Source organism: Neovison vison, chromosome 7 (assembly GCF_020171115.1).
Source record: "Neovison vison isolate M4711 chromosome 7, ASM_NN_V1, whole genome shotgun sequence".
Taxonomy (NCBI): domain Eukaryota; kingdom Metazoa; phylum Chordata; class Mammalia; order Carnivora; family Mustelidae; genus Neogale; species Neogale vison.
The window spans coordinates 145,769,822-145,795,511 of NC_058097.1; the positions used below are offsets into that span (position 1 = coordinate 145,769,822).

The window sequence follows — 25,690 nt, forward strand, 5'->3', positions numbered from 1 at the left end:
ATTGGGCTCACAGCTCAGCAGGGACCCTGCTTCGCCCTCTCTTTCTGCCTGCCTCTCTGCCTACTTGTGATCTCTCTCTCAAATAAAAAAATGAAATCTTTTAAAAAAATAAAATAAAACAACTATATTTGGAACAAGAAAAAGAATTTAGGCAGAGAAGAGAATCTGGCTGATTGGTGTGGAGTTGTTTGGATTTAGCTCTTTGCCCACTTACTAAACCTTCATTGAGCATGTAATGAATGAGTGGTGCTGGATTCAGAGAATACAGAGGTGAATAAGACACAGTCATTGCCATGAGGGATCTTTCCATCTCTTGGTTTAGTCTGATAGGAAAGTAAATAAGTTTAGTGAAGTGTTAGAGCTGATGTACAGGGCGCAGTGGAAGCGCACACAAGGAAATAGTCAATCTTATGGGGAAGGAGGAAAAGTTCTATATAGCAGGTGAAACTATAAGATTAGTAGGTGCTTCCTGGGGAGTTGGGTTGAGAATGGAGTTGGATGTAGGTGGAGGCATTCTAGGGAAGTTAGCCTGAGTAAAGATAGAGGGATATGAAATCATAGTAACTGAAAAAAAGAGTGCTAAATGGGACTTAAAGAGATGAGGCTAGAAAGGTAGGCAGAGCTAAGGAATTTGGCATGTATGTGTGTGTGTGTATGCCCTGCTAAGGAATTTGGATTTTATCTGGAAGGCTGTGAAAAGCCCTTGAATTAATCAAGCACTAAACAGTTTTGGAGTACTGTGCCCAATCTTGTGGAGGATTTGTGTTTTATTTTTTAATTTTATTATATAAAAGATTTTATTTATGTGAAGATGAAGGGCACAATCAGGAGAGGGGCAGAAGAGGAGAGAGAGAGGGAGGAGCAGACCCCCCCACTGAGCAGGGAGCCCTACTCGGGGCTCAGTCCAAGGACCCCGAGATCATGACCTGAGCCAATGTCAGACGCTTAACTGAGCCACCCAGGCACTTCAGATTCAAAGTTTTAGACGTGATCCCTTTAGGAACTTAGCTTTTGGTTGAGGGGAATTCAAGGATCAAATAGAAGAACCTACCTAACAAAAAGTTACATTTTTTTACCCAAGTAAATTTAGTTTCCTTAGTGATTGCCTTTTGAAATTCTGCAACCCACCTTTTCATCTTCCTTTCTAGAGTCTCATCAAGTCCTAGCTCAGCTGTTGGACACTTTGCTTGCAATCGGCACTAAACTCCCAGAGAATCAAGCTATCCAGATGCGATTAGTTGATGTAGCCTGCAAGGTAAGAGCATGATGGTTAGATACAGGGTTGCATCTTTCTTGAATAGTTTGCTTTGCCTGAAGAGGTAGTATGAGCTGTAAGATCTGCTTAACTCCACCCTGAATTTGTAACTGAGAATTGCAAAGGACGCTTAATGGTTTTAAGAGCTGCCTCATCCTTTTAAGCTGAGTTAAGTTGTTACGAAATGAACTTCCTCATCCTCCCAAAAGAAATGAAAATTGTTATAGTGGCTGCCATATATAGTGTGCCTAATAAATGCACTCTGCTTATTAGGGTAGTTTGTATGCAGCTTTTCATGTGTTCTCTGCAGTGCTTTAGGTGAGTACTGTTATCTCTGTTTTACAGAGGGGGCCATTGCGGTTTAGGGAGTTTAACTTGCCCAGTCTTTCACAGCTAGGAAGTTGTAGGACCAGGGTTTCAAACTCAAGTTTCTCTGATTCTAAAGCCCATGTTCTTTTTGTTATGTGTTATTGCCTCAATAAACAGACCAATTACAAAGAAACAAGTGTTTTGAAAGATTTTTTTTAGTTTTTCTTTCTAACTATAAAAGAAATACATGTATATTTGTTGTGCCTTTTGATTTATTTTGCCGCTTTTAATTAGCCACCTTTTGTACATAACTTCTAAACCTTGTAGAATTGATTTTAGTTTTGATGAATTTATTTCGAGAATAGAAAAAGACAAAGACAAATGTGTTTGAACTGTGAAAGAATATTATATTTATGGAATTAGAAGACTGTTTCTGAGCCCCAGGAAAAAGAGTATGTCATTTATCTTAATAAACAATAACAACAACAAACAAATCCAGAACACTTTGACAAGTATAATTGAAAGTCTAAGTGGAAAAAACTAGGGATTGTGTGTTTGAGAGAGTAAGTATATATCCATGTAAGAGACTAACATGTCTGAGATTGTGCTTGTGAGAAAAGTGTCCTAGGAAGTGAATTATTATGCTTGAGATAACAGTTTCTTCAATTTGCTTTAAATAAGCATTTTATTATAAAGATTTATATTCAAGAAAGAACTGCTTTCTTATAATTCACTGTCCAGAGGTGATCATTATTAGCAATTAGTATTGCTTTCTATTTTTTTAAACATAGAGCTCTAATCATAATTTATATGCAGTTTTGCATTTTGCTTTTTTATTGACATTATAACATAAGTATTTTATATTGTAAATACTTTGTAGACACTTTCAATGGGTGCATGAAATTTTGCTCAATAATTAAACTATAGTTTACCTAAATATTCTCCTATAATTGGACATTTATATTATAACCACTTTTTAAATCGTGAATAATACTGCAGTGAATATTGTTAGTCTAAAATATTTTTTGTATTTAGGTTTATTTCCTAACCATAGTAGAATTAACTAGTTGAAAGCATTTAGGTTTTTGTTTTGTTTTGTTTTGTTTTTAAGACTCAATACTTCTTGCCAAATTGGTTCCCAGAGTGTTCCAGTTGTTATGACCACCAGCAGTGTATGAGAGTGCCTAATTTCACTGTACCACTCTAGCATTGGATATTACTGGTTTTTTTTTTTTCCCTCCACTCCCTTTCTTTTGGGCCCTTCCCTCTGGAAAGCATCTGTTTGTTCTCTATTTTTATAGGTCTGATTCTCCTTTTTGCTTGTTTGTTTATGTTTTTTTTTTAGGTTCCATGTGTAAGTATAGTCATACGGTATTTGTCTTTCTCAGTCTGACTTAATTCACTTAGCATAATACCCTCTAGATCCATCCATCTGTGGTAAATGGCATGTCTCATCCTTTTTTGGTGGCTGCATAATATTCCTGTGTGTGTGTGTGTGTGTGTGTGTATGTATGTTTGTGTGTGTATAGATACATAAGCAATACAAATTATTGCTTATGTCCTGTTTTAGGACACATATAGATACTCACACACACTGTATCTTCATTATCCACTCATCTATCAGTGGGCCTTTAGGTTGCTTCTATATCTTGGCTATTGGAAACAATGCTACTGTAAACATAGTGAAGCATATGTCTTTTTGAATTAATGTTTTCATTTACTTTAGGTAATACCTAGTAGTAGAATTACTAGATTGTATGGTATTTCTATTTTGAATTGTTTGAGGAAGCTCTATACTGTTTATAGTTATTTTACTAATTTAAGATTTTTTTTTTTTAATTTATCAGAGAGAGAGAGGGGGAGACTCAGACAGAATGGCAGACAGAGGCATAGGGAGAAGCAGGCTCCCTGCTGAGCAAAGAGCCCGATGTGGGACTTGATCCCAGGACGCTGGGATCATGACCTGAGCCGAAGGCAGCTGCTTAACCAACTGAGCCACCCAGGCGTCCCTATTTTACTAATTTAAATTCCCACCAACAATGTATGATCCATATCCTTGTCAACACTTGTTATTTCTTGTCTTTTTTATTTTAACCATTCCAATAGGTGTAAGGTGGTATCTCATTGTGGTTTTGATGTGCATTTCCCTGATGACTAGTGATGTTGAGCATCTTTTCATGTATCTTTTGGGCATCACAGTCTTTGGAAAAATGTCAAGGGCACTTGGGTGGCTCAGTGGGTTAAAGCCTCTGCCTTTGACTCAGGTCATGATCTCAGGGTCCTGGGATTGAGCCCTGCTGAGCAGGGAGCCTACTTCCTCATCTCTCTCTGCCTGCCTCTCCGCCTACTTGTGATCTCTGCCTGTCAAATAAATAAATACAATCTTTAAAAAGAAAGAAAGAAAGAAAGAAAGAAAGATGTCTATTCATGTCCTCTGTCCAATTTTTTTTTTTTAAGATTTTATTTATTTATTTTAGAGACAGAGCACATGAACAAGGGGTAGGGGCAGAGGGAGAGGGAGAAGCCGACTCAGCCTCCCTGCTAAGGTGGGAGCCTGATGTGGGGCTTGATTCCAGAACCCTGGGATCATGACCTGAGCCAAAGGTGTTTACCTGAGCCACTTAGGCACCCACCTCTGTCCATTTTTAATGGATTGTTTTTTGATGCTAAGTTGTAGAAATTCTTTATATATTTTGGATATTAACCTCTTATGGATATATCATTGCAAAAATATTTTCCTATTTAATAGATCTCCATTTTGTTTGATGGCTTCTTTTGCTGTGCAAAGGCTTGTTCTTTTGATGTAGTCCTAGTAGTTTATTTTGCTTTTGTTTCCCTTGCCTTAGGAGACAAGTATACCTGGAAAAATGTTGCTGTGGTCCATGTCAGAGAAATTATTGCTTATGTCCTGTTTTAGGATTTTTGTCATTTCAGATCTCATTTATGTCTTTTTTAAAAAAGATTTTATTTATTTATTTATTTGACAGGCAGAGATCAGAAGTAGGCAGAGAGGCAGGCAGAGAGAGAGGAAGGGAAGCAGGCTCCCCACTGAGCAGAGAGCCTGATGCGGGGCTTGATCCCAGGACCCTGGGATAACAACCCGAGCTGAAGGCAGAGACCCTAACCCACTGAGCCACCCAGGCACCCCTCATTTAAGTCTTTAATCCATTTTGAGTTTATTTTTGTGTATGGTGTTAGAAAGTGGTCCAGTTTCATTCTCTTACACATAACTATCCAGTCTTCCCAACACCATTCATTGAAGATAGTGTCTTTTCCCCATAATATATTCCACAATATGTCCATATTACCCAAAGTAATCTGCAGATTTGATGCAGTCCCTGCCAGAATACCAACAGCATTTTTCACAGAACAAATAATACTAAATTTTTTAAAAAAGATTATTTATTTGACAGAGAGAGAGAGAGAGAGAGAGATATCACAAGTAGCAGAGAGGCAGGCAGAGAGAGAGAGTGGGAAGCAGGCTCTCTGTTCAGTGGGGACCCTGAGATCATGACCTGAGCTGAAGGCAGTGGCTTAACCCACTGAGCCACCCAGGCGCCCAATAATACTAAATTTTATATGGAACCACAAAAGACCCTGACTGGCCAAAGGAATCTTAAGAAAGAAAAAATAAAGCTGGAGGTATCACAATTTCAGATTTTAAGATATACTAAAAGTCTTTAATAATCAAAACAGTGGGGTGGGTATTAAGGAGGGCATGTATTGCATGGAGCATTGGGTGTGGTGCAAAAGCAATGAATTCTGTTACGCTGAAAAGAAATAAACAAAAAACAAAAAACCAGTATGGTACTAGCACAAAAACAGACACCTAGATCAATGGAATAGAATAGAAAGCCCAGAGATAAACCCACACTTATCTAGTCAGTTAATATATGACATGACAAAGGAGGCATGGTTTTTAATGTTTTAAAACAAAAGACAAACCCATTAATCTGGTAGGAGGAAAATGTTTTTCTTTAAATATCCTTGTTTTTAATTAATTAATTATTATTTTAAAAATCTCCTTTTTAAAGAGTACTGGTGAGGCTTCATATTTGTGTTTCATTTCTATTTCCTCTCTTCCGAATAAACTTTTCATATTCTTTTCTAGTTTCTCAATGGGGTTTTGTATGTTTTTTCACCATTTGTAGAGGCTCATAATGGGGTAAAAACTCAACCATTTGAAAATGGTAGATCTGTCAAAAGCTTTTGCAGACTCAAGTAAATAAAGATCATGATGCATAGTTCCAGTTAGTGTTTATATTGCCTAATGCTATTTTGTCTGTGATTTTGTCATACAATGTGCTTTGAGTAAAGAGTCACATACAGTAACCTTTTCAATAGAAATAATACAGAATATGTTCTCTAGACACAATGGAGTGAAATTAGAAATCAGTAATGGAAAGAAATTTGGGAAGCCCCTAAATACGGAAATTAAACAACATACTCTTATAACACCAATGGGACAAAAAAGAAATCAAAAGAGAAATTTAAAAATACTTGGAGGTGAATGAAAACTCACAGGATGTAGCGAAAGCATGCTTAGAGGGAAATTTATAGCTCTAAATGCCTATGGTAGAAAAATCAAAAGAGCAAATCAGTAACCTAACCTTCCACCTTAAGACACTGAGAAAAGAAGAGTACACTAAATATAAAGCATGCAGATGGAGGGAAATGTGAAAGATTAGAGTGGAAATTAATGAAATAGAGAACAGAAAAACAGTGGGAAAAAAACACAATGAAACCAAAAGCTTGGTCTTTGAAAAGAAGAACAAAATTGATGAACCTTTAGGTATATTGCCCAGGAAAGAAATAGAGAAGATCCAAATTACCAGAATCAGAAAAGGAAGAGAGCACATCAATACCAATGTGATAGAAATAAGAAAAGATTTAAAAGAAAGTTATGAATAATGGTATGCTAATAAAATAGATAAATGAAATGGACAAATTTTTATAAAGAGACAGATTGCAAAAACTGACTCAAGAAGAAGTAGACAATTTGAATAGACCTATAACAAGTAAAGAAATTAAATTAGTAATGAAAAAACAGAAACCTACTGACAAAGAAAATGTCATGCTCAGATGGCTTCATAGCAAACATTTAAATAGGAACACCAGTTTTTCACTTTCCTCCAAAATAAAAGAGGAGTGAACACTTCCCAGCTCATTCACTGAAGTTAGTATGAGCCTAAAAACCAAAACGAAAGACCTCACATGAAAAGCAAACTCTAGACCAGTGTTTTTTTTTTTTTTATGAATATGGATGTAAAAGTCTTTAACAATGCTAGCAAGCCAAATTCAGCTATTTGTAAATAGGATTATATACCATGACCAAATGGGATTTATTCCAGGAATGCAAGTTGGTTCAACATCTGAAAATAAATTAAAAAAGAATAAAGGACAAAACTCCATGATTATCTCAGAATAGATTGAGAAAAAGCATTTGATAAGATCTGATATAATTTCATTACAAAAATAATTTTCAAAAAACCTGGGAGTAGAATAGAACTTCTTCAGCCTGATAAAGCCATCTGTGAAAAACTGACACCTAACATACTAATAGTGAAAAATATTGGATGCCTTCCCTACCTAAGATCAGGAACAAAACAGCTATGTTCTTGTGTCATATGTCCATTCTACATTGTACTAGAGGTTCTAGCCAAGGCACTTAGGCAAGAAAAAGAAATAAAAAGTATCTGTCCGGGGAAGGAAGAAATAAAACTATCCCTGTCTATTCATATAACAAGACCTTATACATAAAAAATTCTAAGGAATCCATTAAAAAACTATTAGTGTGATAAAAAAGTTCAGGAAGGTTGCAGAATACAGTGTCAATATAAAAAAATTAATTATGTTTCTGCTTATTTGCAGTGAGCAATATGAAAATGAAATTAAGAAAATCCATTTATTATAGCATCAAAACTAATTAAATACTAATACATTTAATAAAGGAAGTACAGAACTTGTACTTGAAAACTGAATGGATTTTTAAAGGGAACCAAGATGGCCAAAACAGTCTTGAAAAAGAACAACACAGTAACAGGTACACTATCAGATTTCAAAACTTACTAAGCATCAATAGGTAGATGTAAAGATCAATGAAATAGAATTGAGAACCCAAAATTAATCCAATGTGTCTTTGGTCAACTGATTTTTTTTTTAAGATTTTTTTTTTTTAATTTATTCAACAGACAGAGATCACAAGCAGGCAGAGAGGCAGGCAGAGAGAGAGAGGGAGAAGCAGGCTCCCCGCTGAGCAGAGACCCCAATGAGGGGCTCGATCTCAGCACCCTGGGATCACAACCTGAGCCGAAGGCAGAGGCTTTAACCCATTGAGCCACCCAGGTACCCCTGGTCAACTGATTTTTGAAAGGGTACCCATACCATTCAATGGAGAAGGAACAGTCTATTCAACATGCGGTGCTGGGACAACTGGATATCCACCTGCAAAAGAAAGAATTTGGAACCTTAACTAATACCATATGTAAAAATTAACTCAAAATGTATCAAAGACCTAAATATGCCAGCTACAACTATAAATTTCTTAGAAGAAAATATAGTTGTAGATTTTCATGACCATGGATTTGGCAGTGGATTATTAGATGTGACAAAAGTACAAGGAACAACAACAACAAAAATAGATAAATTGGACTTCATCAAAACTGAAGAATTGTGTTGGAAGGACACTATCAAGAAAGTGAAGACGGTCCACAGAACAGGAAAAAATTTTTGCAAATTTTATGTCTAATGTCTAGACTTATTTATAAAGATTTCTTACAGCCTAACAATAAAAATGCAAATAACAAAATTAAAATATGGTCAAAGGATCTTAAAAAGGCATTTCTCCAAAGAAGATATACAAGTAGCTAATAAACAAAAAAATGATGCTTAGCATCTTCAGTCATTAGGAAAATAAGAATCAAAACCACAGTGACATGCAGTTTCACACCTTTTGGATGGTTATGCTAAAGAAGGCTCGACCATACCAAATTTTGGTGAGGACTTAGAATAATTGGAGCTCTTACATTTCTGATGGAAACGTAAAATGCCTCAGCTGCTTTGGAGAACAGTTCAGCGGTTCTTCAAAAAATTAAAGATACAGGCTTACTATATGACCCAGCAATTCCATTTGTAGATATATTCACAGCAGCATTATTCGTAACAGCCAAAGAAACAATACAGAGGTTGAAAGATTCACCACAATTCAAAGGGTGAATTCTTTATAATAACAGTTTTATTGAAATGTAACTCACATAGCATGCAGTTCATCCTGTTAATGTACACAATTCAGCGGTCTTCAATATTTTTATGCATGGGAACAATCACCATCACAGTTAATTTTCCAACATTTTCATCATTTTAAAGAGATGCCCCTTTGTGACCAAGCACATAGATATCCCTCTCTCTATCCCAGCCTTCAGTACCTACCTACTGATCGAATTTCTGTCTCTGTTAGATTTGCCCATTATGGAAATTTCATGTAGATGGAATCATATAAGTTTTTTGTAAGTAGCTTCTTTCATTTGACATGTTTTTGAGATTCATCCAGGTGTTGTATATATTAATATTTAGTTCCATTTTATGCTCAAAGAACATTCTACTTTATTTTGTTGATCCATTCATCAGCTACTGAGATGGTCATTTGGGTTGTTTCCACCTTTTGAGTATTATGAATATTGTTGGTATAAACATTTATATACAAATTTTATGTGAAAATGCTTCAGTTCTCTTGATAGATGTACTTACAAGTTTTGGTTGGAAGTATGTTTTCAGTTTTGTTTTGTTTTGTTTTTAAGATTTTATTTATTTATTTGACAGAAACAGCAAGAGAGGGAACCCCCAAGCAGGGAGAGTGGGAGAGGGAGAAGCAGGCTCTCTGCCGAGCAGGGAGCCCAATGCCAGGCTCAATCCCAGGACTCTGGGATCATGACTTGAGCCAAAGGCAGATGCTTAACGACTGAGCCACCCAAGCGCCCCATGATTTCAGTACTTTTGGGTCTGTTTATCCTGGGAATGAAATGGCAGGGCCATTAAACCTATATTTAACCTTTTTGTTAAAATTTTTTTGAGTTGTGGTAAAATACACATGATTTTTTTTACTTTAAATAAATTGAATTTTTTAAAAATTAAATAAAATATACATAACATAAAATTTACCATTGTAATCATTATACAGTGTACAGTTCAGTGGCATTAATTATATTATCTTACGCCACCATCACCATCATTCATTCACCCATCTCCTCACTTTGCAAAACTGAATCTTTATGAGTTAACTAGTAATTTCCCATTATCCCCTTACCCCCAGTCCTTAGTAAGATGCTAGGTGCCTTTCTCTAAGAAAGAGAATTTTGGGAAAGTAGTAGGTTGAGACAAAAATCCAGACACCTCAGCAATTTCAGACTTACTGCCAAATTATAAAATAATGTACAGCTGCCTGGGTGGCTTATTGGTTGGGTGACCGACTCTTGATTTTGGGTGAGGTCTTGATCTCCGGATTCTGAGTTCAGGCCTTGTATTGGGCTCCCTGCTGGGCATGGAGCCTACTTAATAATAATAATAGTGATGATGATGATGATGATGTAAAGAATTTCCATATATCCCTCTTCCTGATTCACTAATAGTTAACATATTCCCACATTTACTTTATCATTATCACTGTGTATATACATATTATCTTTTCCTGAACCATGTAACAGTAAATTGCAGTCATAATGCCCTTTTTCCACCAAAGTAATACTTAAATACTTAAGTGTATTTCTTAAGAAGGGTATAATTTTGGGACATCTGGCTGGCTTATTCAGCTAAGCGTCCAACTCTTGATTTTGGCTCAGATTATGATGTTAGGGTTGTGAGATCAGGCTGTGTGTGGAGGTCCACACTGGGTTGAAACCTGCTTAAGATTCTTTCTGTTCCTCTGTACCTGTTAACCGCCCCCCACACACGCACGCGCACTCTCTCTCTGAAATAAATACATCTTTTAAATAAAAAGGATGTAATTTTTATAAACACAGTGCTGTTCTGAAAATCAGGAAATTTAACTTCATATAATACTAATACTAATCTCAGCCTTTATTCACATTCTACTGGTTGTCCCAATATTATCCTTCATATAAATTTTTCTTTCTGGTTCAAGGTCACAGAATGCATTTAGTTTCCATCCCTCTTCTTTAATTTGGAACGGTCCCTCATCCTGTCTTTGTCTTTCATGACCTTGACGTTTTTGAAGAATATAGACCATTTATTACAGAATGTCATTTAATCTGTGTTTATCTGTTCAGTCTGTATAATCTGTATTTCCTCTGTTTAGATTCAGGTTATATATTTTGGCAGGAATACTACATAAATAATATTTGTTCCAGTTTATCACATTATAAGGCACAGATGAGGTTTGACTCATTATTGTGGTTAACTTTGATACTTGATTAAGGTGATGACTACCAGGTTTTTAGTTGTAGAGTTACAGTTTTTCCTGTGATTAATAAGTGGTTTGTGGGAGATACTTTAAGTTAATGTAAATATCCTCTTTCCCATCAAATTTTCTCCCTGTTTTAGGGGACTATTAATAAATTTTGCTGAATCAGTTGTTACTCTGGTCATTGCAAAATCATGATTTTCGAACTCTTATTCCTTATTAGTTGACATACTACTGTAAATAAAGCTTTCCCTCCCTTCTTTCTTCTCTCTCTCATTTTATTCGATATATTATAATTTATTTCTATCATTATTAATGTTTGAAGTTCAGATTATTTCTTTACATGTCTTTCAAATACGGGGTATGAATCTGCCATTTTTTTTCACAATAGGAAGAAAGTCATGCTTTCAGGTATTCTTAACTCTTCAAAGTTCTTCTCATTTTATACTGTCAGTAATCCTTTGAGGTACATTGTACAGCTAATACTCATTTAAAAAGATTTGGTTCACAGGTTTGGCTAGGAAATTAATATTCTTTTCATATACAGCATCTGTACAACCGAAGTTGGAGCTCTGCTTTCCTTCCTACCTATGAAGATTTTTCCAGTAGAAAAAATATTCTTGTCATTTTTTTAATAAGGCTTTTTAGAGCCTAGTTTCAATTCTTGTCTGTCTCTATCTCACCTTTCCATCCAGTCTCTCTGTTTCTTTTCTGTTCCTTTAATTCTGTGGTGTAAGTATAGTAAACTCTTAACAGGCAGCAGATAGAACCATATAGCATTTTTATATTTATAAAACTCTACTCAGTCTACTCATATTATGTATGGTTTGTCTGGAGAGTGTACCTGTTAAAATCATTTGCATACAAAGTACACTGAGTTTTTGTCTGTGCTTGAAAACAATCCATATTGAAACTGAATGAGTCATTAGTTATTTTTGTCTTACTTAAGGAACTTCATTCTCAGATTTTCTTGATACACTTAACCATTGATTTTTTTATTCCCTTACCGCAATAGTTTTAAACGGGTTGGTTTAGCTTTTTTTTGACACAGATTGCTCTTATTCTTGGGGATATGGTTTGCTTACTCACTCCATCAGTATAAAAATGATGTCACTTTGGTGGCCTGGGTATAACACCAAAATAGCATCATCTGCAGAGCAGACACGCTAGGAAGCTATTAGTGATGATGGCGTGATGCAAGAAGTGACCTGTATGGGAAGGGCATCATAGAACTGTGATTGCTGCCTGAGGGTGTGATGGAGACTTCTGCCGTCTTTCGGCCTAACATTCAGCATGCAGTAATAGGCTGGTTCTATAACAGTGTTGCCTGGTTACCTTAATAGACATGGGAAGTTTTCAGTTTGTTGTTTGAAAATCAAAGTATTTGTTACAGTGGAAGCAACCTTCAGGGGCTGGTGCTTCAGTAAGCAGTTTAGTTATGAGAAATATGTTTTCATACTAAAATGGTTTGTTAGTAAAATCCTGCTTTATTAACTGAGAGAGTCATTGTCACCTTCATATCTAAAGTTTCTCATAATTTCTCAATTTCATTGGCTTAATTTGATTGATAATTTTGAGCTTTATGTATAAGACATTCTGAGGACATGAGTGTTAGTTTTATATTTTTGCAGCCTAAATAACTTGGAGGCAAGAATTAACTCTGATCTAAAATGTTTGAGTGAACCATTTTTATAATGAGAGGCTTTGTTTCTGAGCACCCCACCCTCAGGATAGTAGGCTTTCTCCCCAGGTTTCCTTTGTTCTCTTCTTAAGTAAGCCTACCTGCCCATCCCATATCCACATGGGACATAGCTTCTCACTAAGTCTAGTTTCCTGCTTAATTCAGGAATCTTCTCCTGGAGCATTCTGGTATGAGCCAGTAACAGATGCTCTCTATCTTTCATGACAGACTGCCCTGTCTATCCGTCACTAGAAAGTTCATGCTTGTATGTTCTAGATCAGCAGACCTGTTTCATCCAGGTGCCCACTCTTACCTCTGGCCCTTCTCCATTTATCTGATTTTTGCCAATGCTTGGTCTTCTTTTCCTTGCCTGTTTTCCTTCTCTTCTTAAGTAGGTTGGGTGTTGTTTTTTTAAGTACATGCTAAATGCTAGGCACTATGATAGGCACTTGTACTTACTGAATGTTTGTTATGTCCCAGACACTATTAGCTAATTTTACATTCAGTAATCCTTTTGGGAGATGCTGCAGGGAGGGAGAGAGAGAAAGCGAGATCGAGTGAATGTGAGGGCACAAGGGGAGGGACGGGAGAGAGGGAGAGAGAGAATCCCAAGTAGGCTCCCTGCCTAGGGCAGACCTGGATCCCACAACCCTGATATCATGACCTAAGCTGAAATCAGGAGTTGGATGCCTAGCTGACTGAGCCACCCAGGCACCCCCATACGGTAATTATTAAATGAGTTCATTTAATATACTCACTATAAAACTTCATGGTAGGGATATTATCCTATTTTTACAAAGTAGGGATTTCTATAAAAACTTGTGGGGTTTAGTGAAGATCGCGTAGAGACTATGTAGCAGGGTAGCAGTTAAAGCTAGATCTGTCTGACTTCATCCGGACTCTTTCAGCTGTGCTACTTTGCCTCTCAGACAAGAGATGAAACAATTAGTGCAATCCACTTTGTCTACAGAGCTCCTATGCTTCCTTGAGGCATTCTCTGAACCTTTTTAGGTATGGTGCTGTTACTGCTGGCTCTTTCTTTTTATGTTCTTAAAAATACATTTATGATTCTTATGGATAATGTAATATTTTTCTTTTTTAAAAATATTTTATTTATTTACAAACAATTTATTTATTTGAGAAAGAGAACATGCATGCACACACGCAGCAGGAGGGGCAGAGGGAGAGAATCTTCAAGCAGATTCTCTGCTGAGCATGGAGTCCAATTCAGGGCTTGATCCCACCACTCATAAGATCATGACCTGATCCAAAACCAAGAGTTGGACCCTTAGGCAATTGAGTCACCAAGGCACCCCAAGATTTTATCTTTAAGTCATCTCTACACCCAATATGGGCCTTGAACTTATGACCCCAAGATCAAGAGTCACACTCTACTGCCTGAGCCAGGCAGGTACCCCTGTTTTTCTAAAGTTTATGAAACTGTATAGTTATTTTATTTTTCCTCATGTGTATTTAGACTCTTAATTTTTTTTTAACTTTTTTATTATTAACATATTTGTTTCAGGGGTACTGGTATTCATCAGTCTTTTTTTTTTTTTAAAGATTTTATTTATTTATTTGACAGACAGAGATCACAGGTAGGCAGAGAGGCAGGCAGAGAAAGAGGAAGGGAAGCAGACTCCCTGCTGAGCAGAGAACCCAATGGAGAGCTCGATCCCAGGACCCTGGGATCACAACCTGAGCTGAAGGCAGAGGCTTTAACGCACTGAGTCTCCCAGGCGCCCTGGTATTCATCAGTCTTACCCAATACCCAGTACTCACCACCACACGTACCCTCCCCAGTGCCCATCACCCAGCCACCCAGTCTTTCCTACCACCCTCGTCTCCAGGAATTTTCAGTTTGTTTCCTAAGATCAAGTCTCAAACTTGCAGAAAAATTGCAAGTCCAGTAATAGAGAACTTTGTTTTCTTGTGAACTATTTTAGAATAAGTTGCTAACATAGTGCCCCATTACTTTTGAATACTTCATTGTGTATTTTCTTTAAAGATATTTCCCTACATAACTTCAGTGTGATCATCAAAATCAGGACATTAACATCAGTGTATACTACCATTTGATCCTCAGACTTCACTCAGATTTCACTATTTCTCCCAATCTGGTAAAGGAGCCAGTTCAGAACCACATAATGCATTTTCGTTACATCACATCTCATTAGTCTTCTTCAGTCTGGAGTAATCCTAGTCATTACTTGTTTTTATGATATTGATGTTTTTGAAAATTATTGGATAGGTATTTTGTAGAACCTTTCTGAATTTGGTTTTGTCTGACATTTTCTCATAATTAGATTTAAGTTACCACCTTTGGCAAGAACTTACTACCTCCTGTTAGGTGCTACACCATTTTGATTTGTCATACTGCTAATGATGTTAATTTTGATCACTTGGTTAAGATAGTGTCTGTCATGTTTCTTCACTGTAAGGTTACTCTTTCCTTTGAAATGAGTAAGGATTTTCTGGGATGGCACTTGTAAATATTCTGTCACCAAACTTTCAATTTGTTTATATTGGTTACAAACTTACAGATTCCTTGTTTATTCAGTGGATCATAGTCTGTTACTATAATTGTTCACCTTGATGTTCAAATTTTCCTGATTTGAAAAACTGTAATAACAATAACAACAACAAACTATTTTCCTGATTTGGCCAAATAAGAGCCCCTTTAAGCTGGTTTCTGTTCTTTTGACTTCTATAATTTTTGAATACTTCCTTCTTTTCTGGCAGAATAAAATAATCCAGGCTCATCTTTTACTTTTCTCTACTCTAGCTCCAGGATCAGCTATACTGTATTTACTTATCTAATACATCTTTCTGCTTATTCAGTGTGTGTGTGTGTGTGTGTGTGTGTGTGTGTATCACTTATACAAAGTATTGGTAGCCTAGTTAGCTAATCACAAGAATTGGTTATTAATTTAGTGTCAGTATGTTTTATCACATAGTAATTAGAAACTGGAGTGATTCTTCATGCCGGAGACTGGTGATATTTGGGAGTAACAGTATAAATATATTTGAGGAAAACGGATGTTGTGGAGCTTTTTAAATATTTAAAGTACAAATGCCCAACTCTGTACATGGTGAGCAGAGTTTTCAAAATCATGGAGTTATTTATGCAGCTGAGTGGGGAAACAAGCTCTAGGCTGAGTGGGTGTCAGGGGTGTTCTGTATCAGCTCTTCCACTAAATTATCTGTGTTTAGACATATCATTTAATCCTTATGGTCCTGTAAAATAGGGGATTGGCAAATAAAGGCAGGTGGAGAGAAATGGGTGATTATTGAGTGTACTTCCAGAAGCAATTGTGATTTCAAATCAGTGGTTTCATTTATAAATAGAAAATCTGGGCGCCTGGGTGGCTCAGTGGGTTAAGCCGCTGCCTTCGGCTCAGGTCATGATCTCAGGGCCGTGGGATCGAGTCCCGCATTGGGCTCTCTGTTCAGCAGGGAGCCTGCTTCCTCCTCTCTCTCTCTGCCTGCCTCTTTGCCTACTTGTGATCTCTGTCAAATAAATAAATAAAATCTTTAAAAAAAAACAAACAAAAAGAAAATCCTAGAAAATCTGAACTTGAAGGAAGTATCTAAAGATACTTGTTTTTGATATTTATGTATGTAGTTATCCTGTAATGAAACCATATATATACTTTATCTGTAACCATCTACCTTTCTTACTATTTTAGATTATGGCAACAATAGCTAATAATCATATTAAGCTTGTAGTGTATCAAGCTTTGTTGTTTTTTGTTTTTCTGTTTTACATTTATATCCCTATTTGAGCCTCATGATAACCCTGTAATTAGCTGAGACAGCTATGACTGTTCTTTCTTTATAGATGAGAAAGTGAGGCTTTGAGAGAAGTGACTTTTGACTCTTGACTGATTTGCACATATCATGAGTCACAGCTGAAATTTGAAACTGGTTATATATATATATATATATATATATAATACTTTATATATATGCATATATATACTCTATATTATGGAAATTGCAGATTTACTGTTATTTCCAGTTTTGAGTGTACATTTGACATTTTTTTATGCTGTGCAATCTTTTCATGGATTTTTCTCCTCTCACTTTTTGTCTTTGTCTGACCCAGGATTTTTGGGTTTTTTTGCTCTAGTATTTTAAAGCAAATCGCTGACATCATGTTATTTAAATCATAAATACTTCAGTATATATTTATAACTGATCATTTTAAAAAATATAGCCATGATGCAATTACTAACAGTACTCTATATCAATTCATACCAGTTCATATTAAAATTTCCTTATTTGGATTAATCATATCTTTTTATAGTTGATTTCTTTTGGTTTAACATCCAAAAAGACCTATGTATTGCATTTGGATAGTCTCTTAAATTTCTTTTAATCTGTAACAGTGCCCCCTTTTGTTCTTATTTTTTCTTTAAATGCCATAAATTTATTGAAGAACCTGGATCATTGGATCTTTTTTTTTTTTAAGATTTTATTTATTTAACAGACGGAGATCACAAGTAGGCAGAGAAGCAGGCAGAGAGAGAGGAGGAAGCAGGCTCCCTGCTGAGCAGAGAGCCCTATGTGGGTCTTGATCCTAAGACCCTGGGATCATGACCTGAGCTGAAGGCAGAGGCTTTTAACGCACTGAGCCACCCAGGTGCCCCTGGATCATTGGTCTTAAAGAATGTTCTCCATTCTGGATTTGTTTGATTGCTTTCTTTTGGTGTAATATCAATGTTGACAGTGGGAAATGCCCTACTTACTGGTTTCTTTGTCCTTTTGATCTGGACTCCATTAATCCTTGATACCATCCTTGCTTTCTGGGGCAAGGTGTCCCAGGCTCTTAACATATTTTGCCCCAGTCTTGAAACTAGCCATTTCTGTAAAGAGGTCTTTGAACCCAGATTTTAAAACTTCAAGTCCCATTCACTTTTCTTTATACCAGTGTCTTTGAAACTGAGCATAGTGGTCCATTGGTGGGTAATGCAACCAGTTTTAAAGGCCATGATTAGTATTTTTTAAAGGATTTTATTTTTAAATAATGTCTACACACAATGTAGGGCTTGAATTTAACAGTCTTGAGATCAAGACTAGTCTGCTGTACCAAGCCAACTAGGCACTCCATCAAGATGAGTATTTTTTGAAAATCAAAATAAAATTAAAATATCAGAGTATATCACAAGATGTAAGGATAAGTTATATTTTATTAAACTTTCTATATATATATATTTGTATGTAAATACTATGTTGAAGTATAATGGATATTTCTTCCAGTGGATCTAAAAAGTTTAAAAGTCAGAGTTCCATGCTATATTATCGTGTACTATACAACCTCATTTCTTTAAAGTATTTTCAGTTCCTGTTACTGCATTATGCAAATAGCTAATTTCAGTAGCATTGGACTAGGTGTAGCAATAGATAACTGATAATTTGTTAAAATACTAGTGAGAAGAGCTAACGTTGAAAAAGATTGACAGTACTTAAGTGTTGACAAGGATGTGGCACAATTGGAACACTGTTTATCACTGGTGGAACTGTAAATTAGTTAGGTTAGTACAACTGCTTTGGAAAACTGTTTGCTACTTGGTGGTGTCTTCTTAAGCTGAACATATATATCTGTGACCCAGCAATTCCAGTCGTAAGTTTATATCCAACAGAAGCCACATTCAAGTTACCATAGTCATGATAGCATTATTAATAGAAAAAACTGGAGAAAAAAACCCCACACAAATATCTACCAACAAAGGATTGTGTTGTTTTCACAAATGGAATACTATATCATAATGAAAATGAATTAACCATTGCTGTATGGCATACTATGGATGACTCTTACAAACTTAATATTAAGCTAGAAAGGCCAGACACTCTGATTTTACCAAGTATAGAAACAGGCAAAATAAATCTATGTGTTATAAGTCAAGATAATGGCTATTTTTGATGGTGGTGGAATAATTAGTGGGAGGGGCGATCAAGAAGGGTTTCTTGGGTGTTGGTCATGTTCTTTCTGTTTCTTCATCTGGGTGTGTGTATGTTATTGTATGTGTGTATTTATTTTTTGAAAATTCATTAAGCTGTACACTTAAGCTTTTCACATTTTTCTATATAAATATTCAAAGTTTTAAAAATTTATAAATTTTTGTTTTGATTTTAGATTTGATAGCATATAAAATACAACTAAGGGACCATTTTAAAATACTTTCTCTTAACAAGGCAAAGTGCTAGCTGTTGGGAATGCAGTGATGAAAATTGGGGATCTTATTTTTAAGGATTTGTTCTTTTGGAAGACACATATACAAGTAACATGATCTTAGAGAGACTGCAGTGAGAATGCAGCGTTTGAAATCATTCCTAAAATTGCGACAGTGTTTTCCTTCTGGTTTTTTGTTTAGTTTAAGTGATCTTAATCATATCCTTTTGTTCTCTTTTCTTTTTGTAGCACCTCACAGATACCTCCCATGGTGTAAGAAATAAGTGCCTGCAATTACTTGGCAATCTTGGCTCTTTGGAGAAAAGTGTCACAAAAGATGGAGAAGGCCTAGCTGTCAGAGATGTCCAGAAGATTATAGGGGATTACTTCAGTGACCAAGACCCACGTGTCAGAACAGCAGCTATAAAAGCCATGGTAAACATGATCATGGAAACTAAATGGTGACAGTTTTGTTTGTTTGTTTCATTTGTTTATTAAGTTCATGGCTAATGTTGGATGCTTTCTGAACCACCCTAAGATATACCTTATGCACACTTTGAGGAATGTGATGATGACATTGGGATCACAGAACTCAAAGGTACACACACCTTGTATAGCAGGAGTGCTTTTCTTCAGGCCTTTCTGGTTGCTTCCACCCATATTTCTGAAACGTGGAGGGTATATCGAAACTTAGACCTGTTTCGATACTGAGTCACATGCTTCCTCCAGGTCCCTGGAGGGGAATGGTGCTTTGTAGGGGAAGGTGGTATTAACCATTTCTTCTTCAGCCTTCTTGTCATTATTGAGTATTTTTCTCATATCCCCTTGGGGCACTTCATGGGTTAGATTTATTAAGTCTCTGAGTGTTTCTACTAAAAAGTCTTTGACCAGATTTCTTATTTATATAGCAGTGATTTTGGCTAATGGGAACTATGTTAATCTGATGTAATGGGGGAAAATACATGAGATTGTGGAGATTGTGGGAATATTGATCTTTTTTCCCCAAATACTTAAACTATATTTTTATTACCTAGTTGCAGCTCCATGAAAGAGGACTGAAATTACACCAAACAATTTATAATCAGGTACCTTAAATGATTACTGTCTGGAAGGGGAGGAGGGATAATGAAACTGGGTGAGTGGCAAACTAGTTGTCAGAATTTGAAAACATAGAAGAGCAACTGACAACATTAATTGGGATGAATGTGAAGTTGTATCCAAAACATACATTTTAATAAAAGGATGGAGGATATATAATTGAATAGCACTAATACGTGTAAAAATGACTTTTAGGAGGATCTAGGTAGCTCAGTATGAGTACCAGAGCATACAGAGAGAAGTATAGTGTTCAGAATAAGGAAAGTGGTGGTCTCACTGATCTCTGGTTGGGCCAAACATGAAGTCAATTCTGGGCACCATACTTGTCATACTATAGTATTTCTGGAGGAGGATGACCAAGACCATGGGACAGAAAGGCACAATGAATTTGTAGTAACACTAGGAGAAGCTGATTGACTGCCTAATAAAAAGGCCTTACAAGGTGATGTCTCTCTTATAGAATAATTGAATAAATCTAGAGACAAGCAATCTAAATCCATGTCAGAAATGAAATTTTGCACCAAGAATGGTTTTATCTTTCAGAAGAAGATGGCAATTAGTTAAATCCCTGAGACTGATATATAAACGAAGTTTATTCTTTTACAAAATGAAATAGAATGAGCTTAGAATGGTTATGTTGGTGTGACCAGCACCTTCTCTCCCTGTAGGAAAACTCTGTGGGAAGCCAAATAATTAAAGGAAACTTAGAGAGTGAGAACTCAGAAGTTAGTTAGATGACTTAGATATTTAATGACACAAGACCATGTCAATTAACTAGGCAAGCAATGAGAGGTCTTAAAGGGAGTGAAGGTGGAATGTTGGGGTGTTTGAGATAGAAGGATGAATTAGGAACCGCAATTAGGTACATATTGGTTTTGATTATGTTAGTGTGAAGGGTTGGTGGGACACCCATGAGAAAAATTCTGGGCTGTAGATAGATATGAAGGTCTGGAGTTCAGGACAGAGCAGAGCTGGAGGGTGGATAATTGAAGCCATCACCATTTAGGGGGCATTAGCTTTCCTCCTCACTGCCTCCACCCTCACCTATGTCATGGGCACCTGGGGACGGGGCACATGTTGATCCGAGAAACAAGGGCAAGACCAGGTCCACTGTGGAGTGTCCCATCCACCTGGCACGGCACCCCCGTGTCATTTTGTTGTTCGTGTTCATGTTTCCTTTTTGGAGTTTCTTTCCCACAGATCTTTGTTCCAAGGGAATAGCTTTCCTCCTCACTGCCACCATTTAGGGGGCATGTGGATACTTAGGGAGAATAAGAAGATTGAAAGAAACCAAGCATGGAAGCCCTGGGTAAGGTCTGACATTTAAGAGGTAGACAGAAGAAAGGAGCTGAGAAGCAGCCAGTTGGAGGAGGAGGAAAAATATATTCCAGAAAAGTCAGGAGGGAGTTCTCATAGTCAGCAGTGTCAGATGCTGGTAAGAGGTTTGTAAAATAGAACTGAAAACTACCTATTAGACCTAACAACAGGGTAGCTGTTAGTGAATTTGAAGAGAGCAGTATTAGTAAGAGTGTTGGAGATGGAAACAAGATTAGGGTCAATTGAAGTGAGGCAATACAACTGTGATCAACTATACTTTAAAGAAATTTGGCTGGGGGCACCTGGCTGGCGTAGTTGGAGGAGAATGTGACTCTTGATCTCAGGGTCATGAGTTTGAGCCCCATATTGGGGTAGAGATTATGTAAATAAATAAATAAATAAACTTTAAAAAAATAAACTTGGCTATAATAGGATGGCAGGATGGAAGATGGTAGAAAGGGAGGGCTTTTATTTTTAAATTTAATTTTATTTTTTCAGTGTTCCAAGATTCATTGTTTATACACCACACAAGGGAGGGCTTTTTGTAGTTTATTTTATTTTACTTTATTAAGATTTTATCCATTGTATTTTAAAGATAGCTGCTACCTATGTTTATGTGTTGAAGGGAGAGCCAGTGTTTAGGGAGAAATTGATGATAAAAGAGACAAAGGGAAATAAATGGTGGAGTAAGTTTCTTGAGGCAGAAAATCAGATTCATGAGCTGATTCATGCAACAAATATTAATGAGTACCTAATGCTGGTTGTACAACACTGAGCTTGTTGGATAGGATCCATGCCCTTCACTTTCTCTTGGGTGAGACAGGCGGATAACAAATAAACACAATAATTATAGCATGTAAATAGTACAGTAAATAAATAGGGTGCTATGATAGAGAATCACAAATAGTACCTATTTTGGAGGATGTTAAGGAAGGGCATGTGTGAGGAGATGAGATGATGAAATCCATAGTAAAAGTAGAGGGATTAGGAATTAGGATACTTTTTTTTTTTCTCAGACATTGAGGGAAAAGTATGGGAGAATACAGGTATAAATAAATTTATAACTGTTATGGAATAGTTGGGAGAATTTTTGCCTGAGAACTTTGATTTTTCTCCAATAAACCTGTGGCCTTATGGCTGGAAGTGGGATAGGGGCCCAGTGGGAGAGGTTAGGACAAGCTGCCTTGGGTAATGGAAGTGGAAATCAGGGGTGTAAAAGATTTCAGAGTAGGGCTAATAAAGTTCCAGATCATGAGCCACCAATCCCCTAGAGAGTATAGTCTTTGCTAGTGTTCTGCTGCCCTTGTGAGCAATAGAGAAGGTGCTGGGTTTTTAGAGCAGCTGTAGCAGAAGTCTTAAGGGAGTTGTAAATGTTAAATGTTAATGGCGCTGTTGGGACTGAAGTAATGGAAGGGTATGGAGCAAGGAGGTGGCTCATTTGGAGAAAAATGGTGGCAGCAGTTCTCAGCCACAGTGATTTTACTCTTCAGAGGATATTTGGCAGTGTGGAGCTATTTGCGCTTTTGCAGCTGCTGGCGAGGGGAAGAAGGTGCAGTGCTAACAACCACCTAATGGGTAGAGGCCAGGGGTGCTGCTAAATGTGTTAGCAGTGTAGAGGACAGCCCCTCACATGGAAGAATTTTACAATCCAGAATGTCAGTAGAGCCAAGGTTCAGAAATCCTGGCTAAACAGGTAGGTAGATTAAGTGGGACTGAAGAGCAAGTGTGATAGATTAATTCATGGAAGTGGAAGAGCTGGTGGAGTAACATGTTATGATGAGAGCATTGAATGTAGGAGTTCAAATTCTAGAAATGGAGTAGTTCTGGGTGTTGGTTAGGTCTAGGGTGTTACCATACAGTGGAGTAGGGATATTCCATTTCAGACCAAAGGAAGGAAGAAAAATCTGGCCTCTTGTGGCAGCTTAGCATTAAATTCTACATTTATTTAGAAGGCTTGAGTTTTCAGATTGTCAGTCAGAAATTCATGCTTTGATTCTACAGAAAGGGAAAGATACCCATATTTGGTGTTTGAGCCTGTAAGAGCAGCACTGTGGGCTCCCAGCAGACTTTGCTAGGATTGATGCTATTCTAAATGGCTTTTGTGCTGTCAGTCTGTGGTTCTGCCTTCAGAGGTGGGGTGGGAGTCAGATCACAGAACACAGCCAGAGCAGCTGACAGAGGCCAAGAATTCTTTGTTGGGCAAAGGTTCAAGAAGTTAAAACTACCCACAAGTATTTTGTTGGCATCCTTATCCAGCCACCCTGTCTTCATTTTGAAAATAGTTTGAACATCACCTGGGAGGACAAAGAACTAACAGACTTGTGGAATTCTTATTTGCAGGCCTGTAAATTGCTGTCTGATGACTATGAACAAGTACGCAGCGCGGCAGTCCAACTTATCTGGGTTGTCAGTCAGCTCTATCCTGAAAGGTCAGTGTGGGTGTAAGCCAGCTTTTGTTCATTGCTAAGCCATTCTTCTCCTATCATGCAAAAAGCCCTCCTCCAGAAAAGGAATGTTAGTTCGATTTTTAGAAAGCATTGTGGAATAGTGGGGAAGTACAGATCCTGATAAGCAGGATGCTTGGTGCTTCTTTTTCAGCTCTGCTGTGAACTTTCTGTATACTCTGGGAAAGATACTTCCTCTCTGGGCCCCAGCCTCCTCATCTATAAGTGAAGAGATTGGATTGTCTTTTTCAAGTGTTATCTAACAACCACCCCCCAACACATCCTTTTTTAAGTCTTCAAAATTGTTTGGGGCCCATTTTAGTAAATAACAAATGCCCAAGAAAGATACTAGGTGAGTTTGAGAATAATGATCCCTTATGCAGTGTTTTCCTTATTAAAAATGTTTTTGTGGGGGACGCCTAGGTGGCTCAGTCGTTGGGCGTCTGCCTTCAACTCAGGTCATGATCCCGGGGTCCTGGGACCGAGCCCGGCATCGGGCTTCCTGCTCAGAGGGAAGCCTGCTTCTCTCTCCCCCTGCTTGTGTTCCCTCTCTCGCTGTGTCTCTCTCTGTCAAATAAATAAATAAAATCTTAAAAAATGTTTTTGTGCTAATTAAATCATTCTCACAATGATTCTTTGAAGTAGAAAGACAAATATTATTTTATAGAAGAGCTCTTTCTATAAGAAAAAGAAGGGATTCTTTTCCCTTGCTTTAAACTGCCTTCTAAAATTGAAAAACCAGAATGAGTTAATAACCTATAAATTCCCCCTCAAAAAAAAGAAAAAGAAAAAAGAAAAGACTAATTGGAAATTGCCTCTTATAGGATCAGATTTGCAAGTATGTTTTGTATTGTTTTATTCTATTACCATATTGGCAGCAATACAATTATAGGAGAGAATAAACTTAAAGATTTAAAATACTCTGTGATATCTAGTTTTTGGTATCATTGTAAACCTTTTAACCTTTGGTGGGTTAAACACTTTTTTTCAAGACACTGAAAATTTGCACTCTCAGATTTGAATTACTCCATTGTCATTTTGTATGTGTGTGTGTATGCATGCCAGTTTTCACTGGTCATTCTCAGTTTATTGAACTTGCAGCTTTAGGGTCATGTTTTGCCTTTTGCGGTTTTTTCTTTTAATTTAGCATTGTCCCAATTCCTTCTTCTAATGAAGAAATTCGCTTAGTTGATGATGCGTTTGGAAAAATTTGTCACATGGTCAGTGATGGTTCCTGGGTGGTTCGAGTTCAGGCTGCAAAGCTATTGGTAAGTTATGCTTTCTTTAATGAACACATTGCCTGTTACACTTGTATAAATATTTTGAGAAACTACAGGTAGGGTCAGGTATAACACACTTTTAGAAACCTTAGTATTTCTAAAAATAAAAAGAAATGGCTCACTTTCCCATGGAGAAGTAGTCTTTTAGACTAGAAAGACTTTTAAAGATAAGCCTGTTTAAGCTTGTTAGTATAAGAGGCAGCCATGCCTAAAGAAAAAGGAAAATAATAATAAAAATAGTTGCTTTACTAAGCACCTGTTATGGCCTAGATAGTTTGTTCTCAGGCCATTTATATTGTCTCATTTATTCTTTGTAGTAACCAGCAAGATAACTTCTTTTAAAAGATTTTATTAATTTTTTGACAGACAGATATCATAAGTAGTCAAAGAGGAAGGGAAGGAGGCTCCCTGATGAGCAGAGAGCTCTATGTGGGGCTTGTTCCCAGGACCCTGGAATCATGACCTGAGCTGAAAACAGAGGCTTTAACCCACTGAGCCATCCAGGCACCCTGATAATTGCTTTTATTGCCATTCTTCAGGTGCGAAAACTAAGGTTCTGAGATGTTAAGTAAATGATTCAACTTATACCGATAACAAAGTTGTAGAATGTGTTTCAGGTCCTAATCTCCTGACTTTTAGCTTGTGTCTTTCCTCTGTTTTGCCTTTGGTGATTCATGGTACCTTTGTTTAAATTAAAAAAAAAAAAAAAAAAGTTT

At 36.9% G+C, this 25,690-nt stretch overlaps 1 protein-coding gene across 1 annotated transcript in view; it reads left to right on the forward strand.

The window, feature by feature from the left end:
* The window catches only part of INTS4 (integrator complex subunit 4), a 114,486-nt gene that overhangs the window by 28,384 nt on the left and 60,412 nt on the right, over positions 1–25,690 (forward strand). The window contains exons 4-8 of the mRNA XM_044258455.1: positions 1,149–1,255; positions 19,085–19,270; positions 19,870–19,920; positions 23,591–23,679; positions 24,842–24,962. Coding sequence (XP_044114390.1) covers positions 1,149–1,255; positions 19,085–19,270; positions 19,870–19,920; positions 23,591–23,679; positions 24,842–24,962 — 554 coding nt within the window. The remainder of the gene's footprint in view (positions 1–1,148; positions 1,256–19,084; positions 19,271–19,869; positions 19,921–23,590; positions 23,680–24,841; positions 24,963–25,690) is intronic.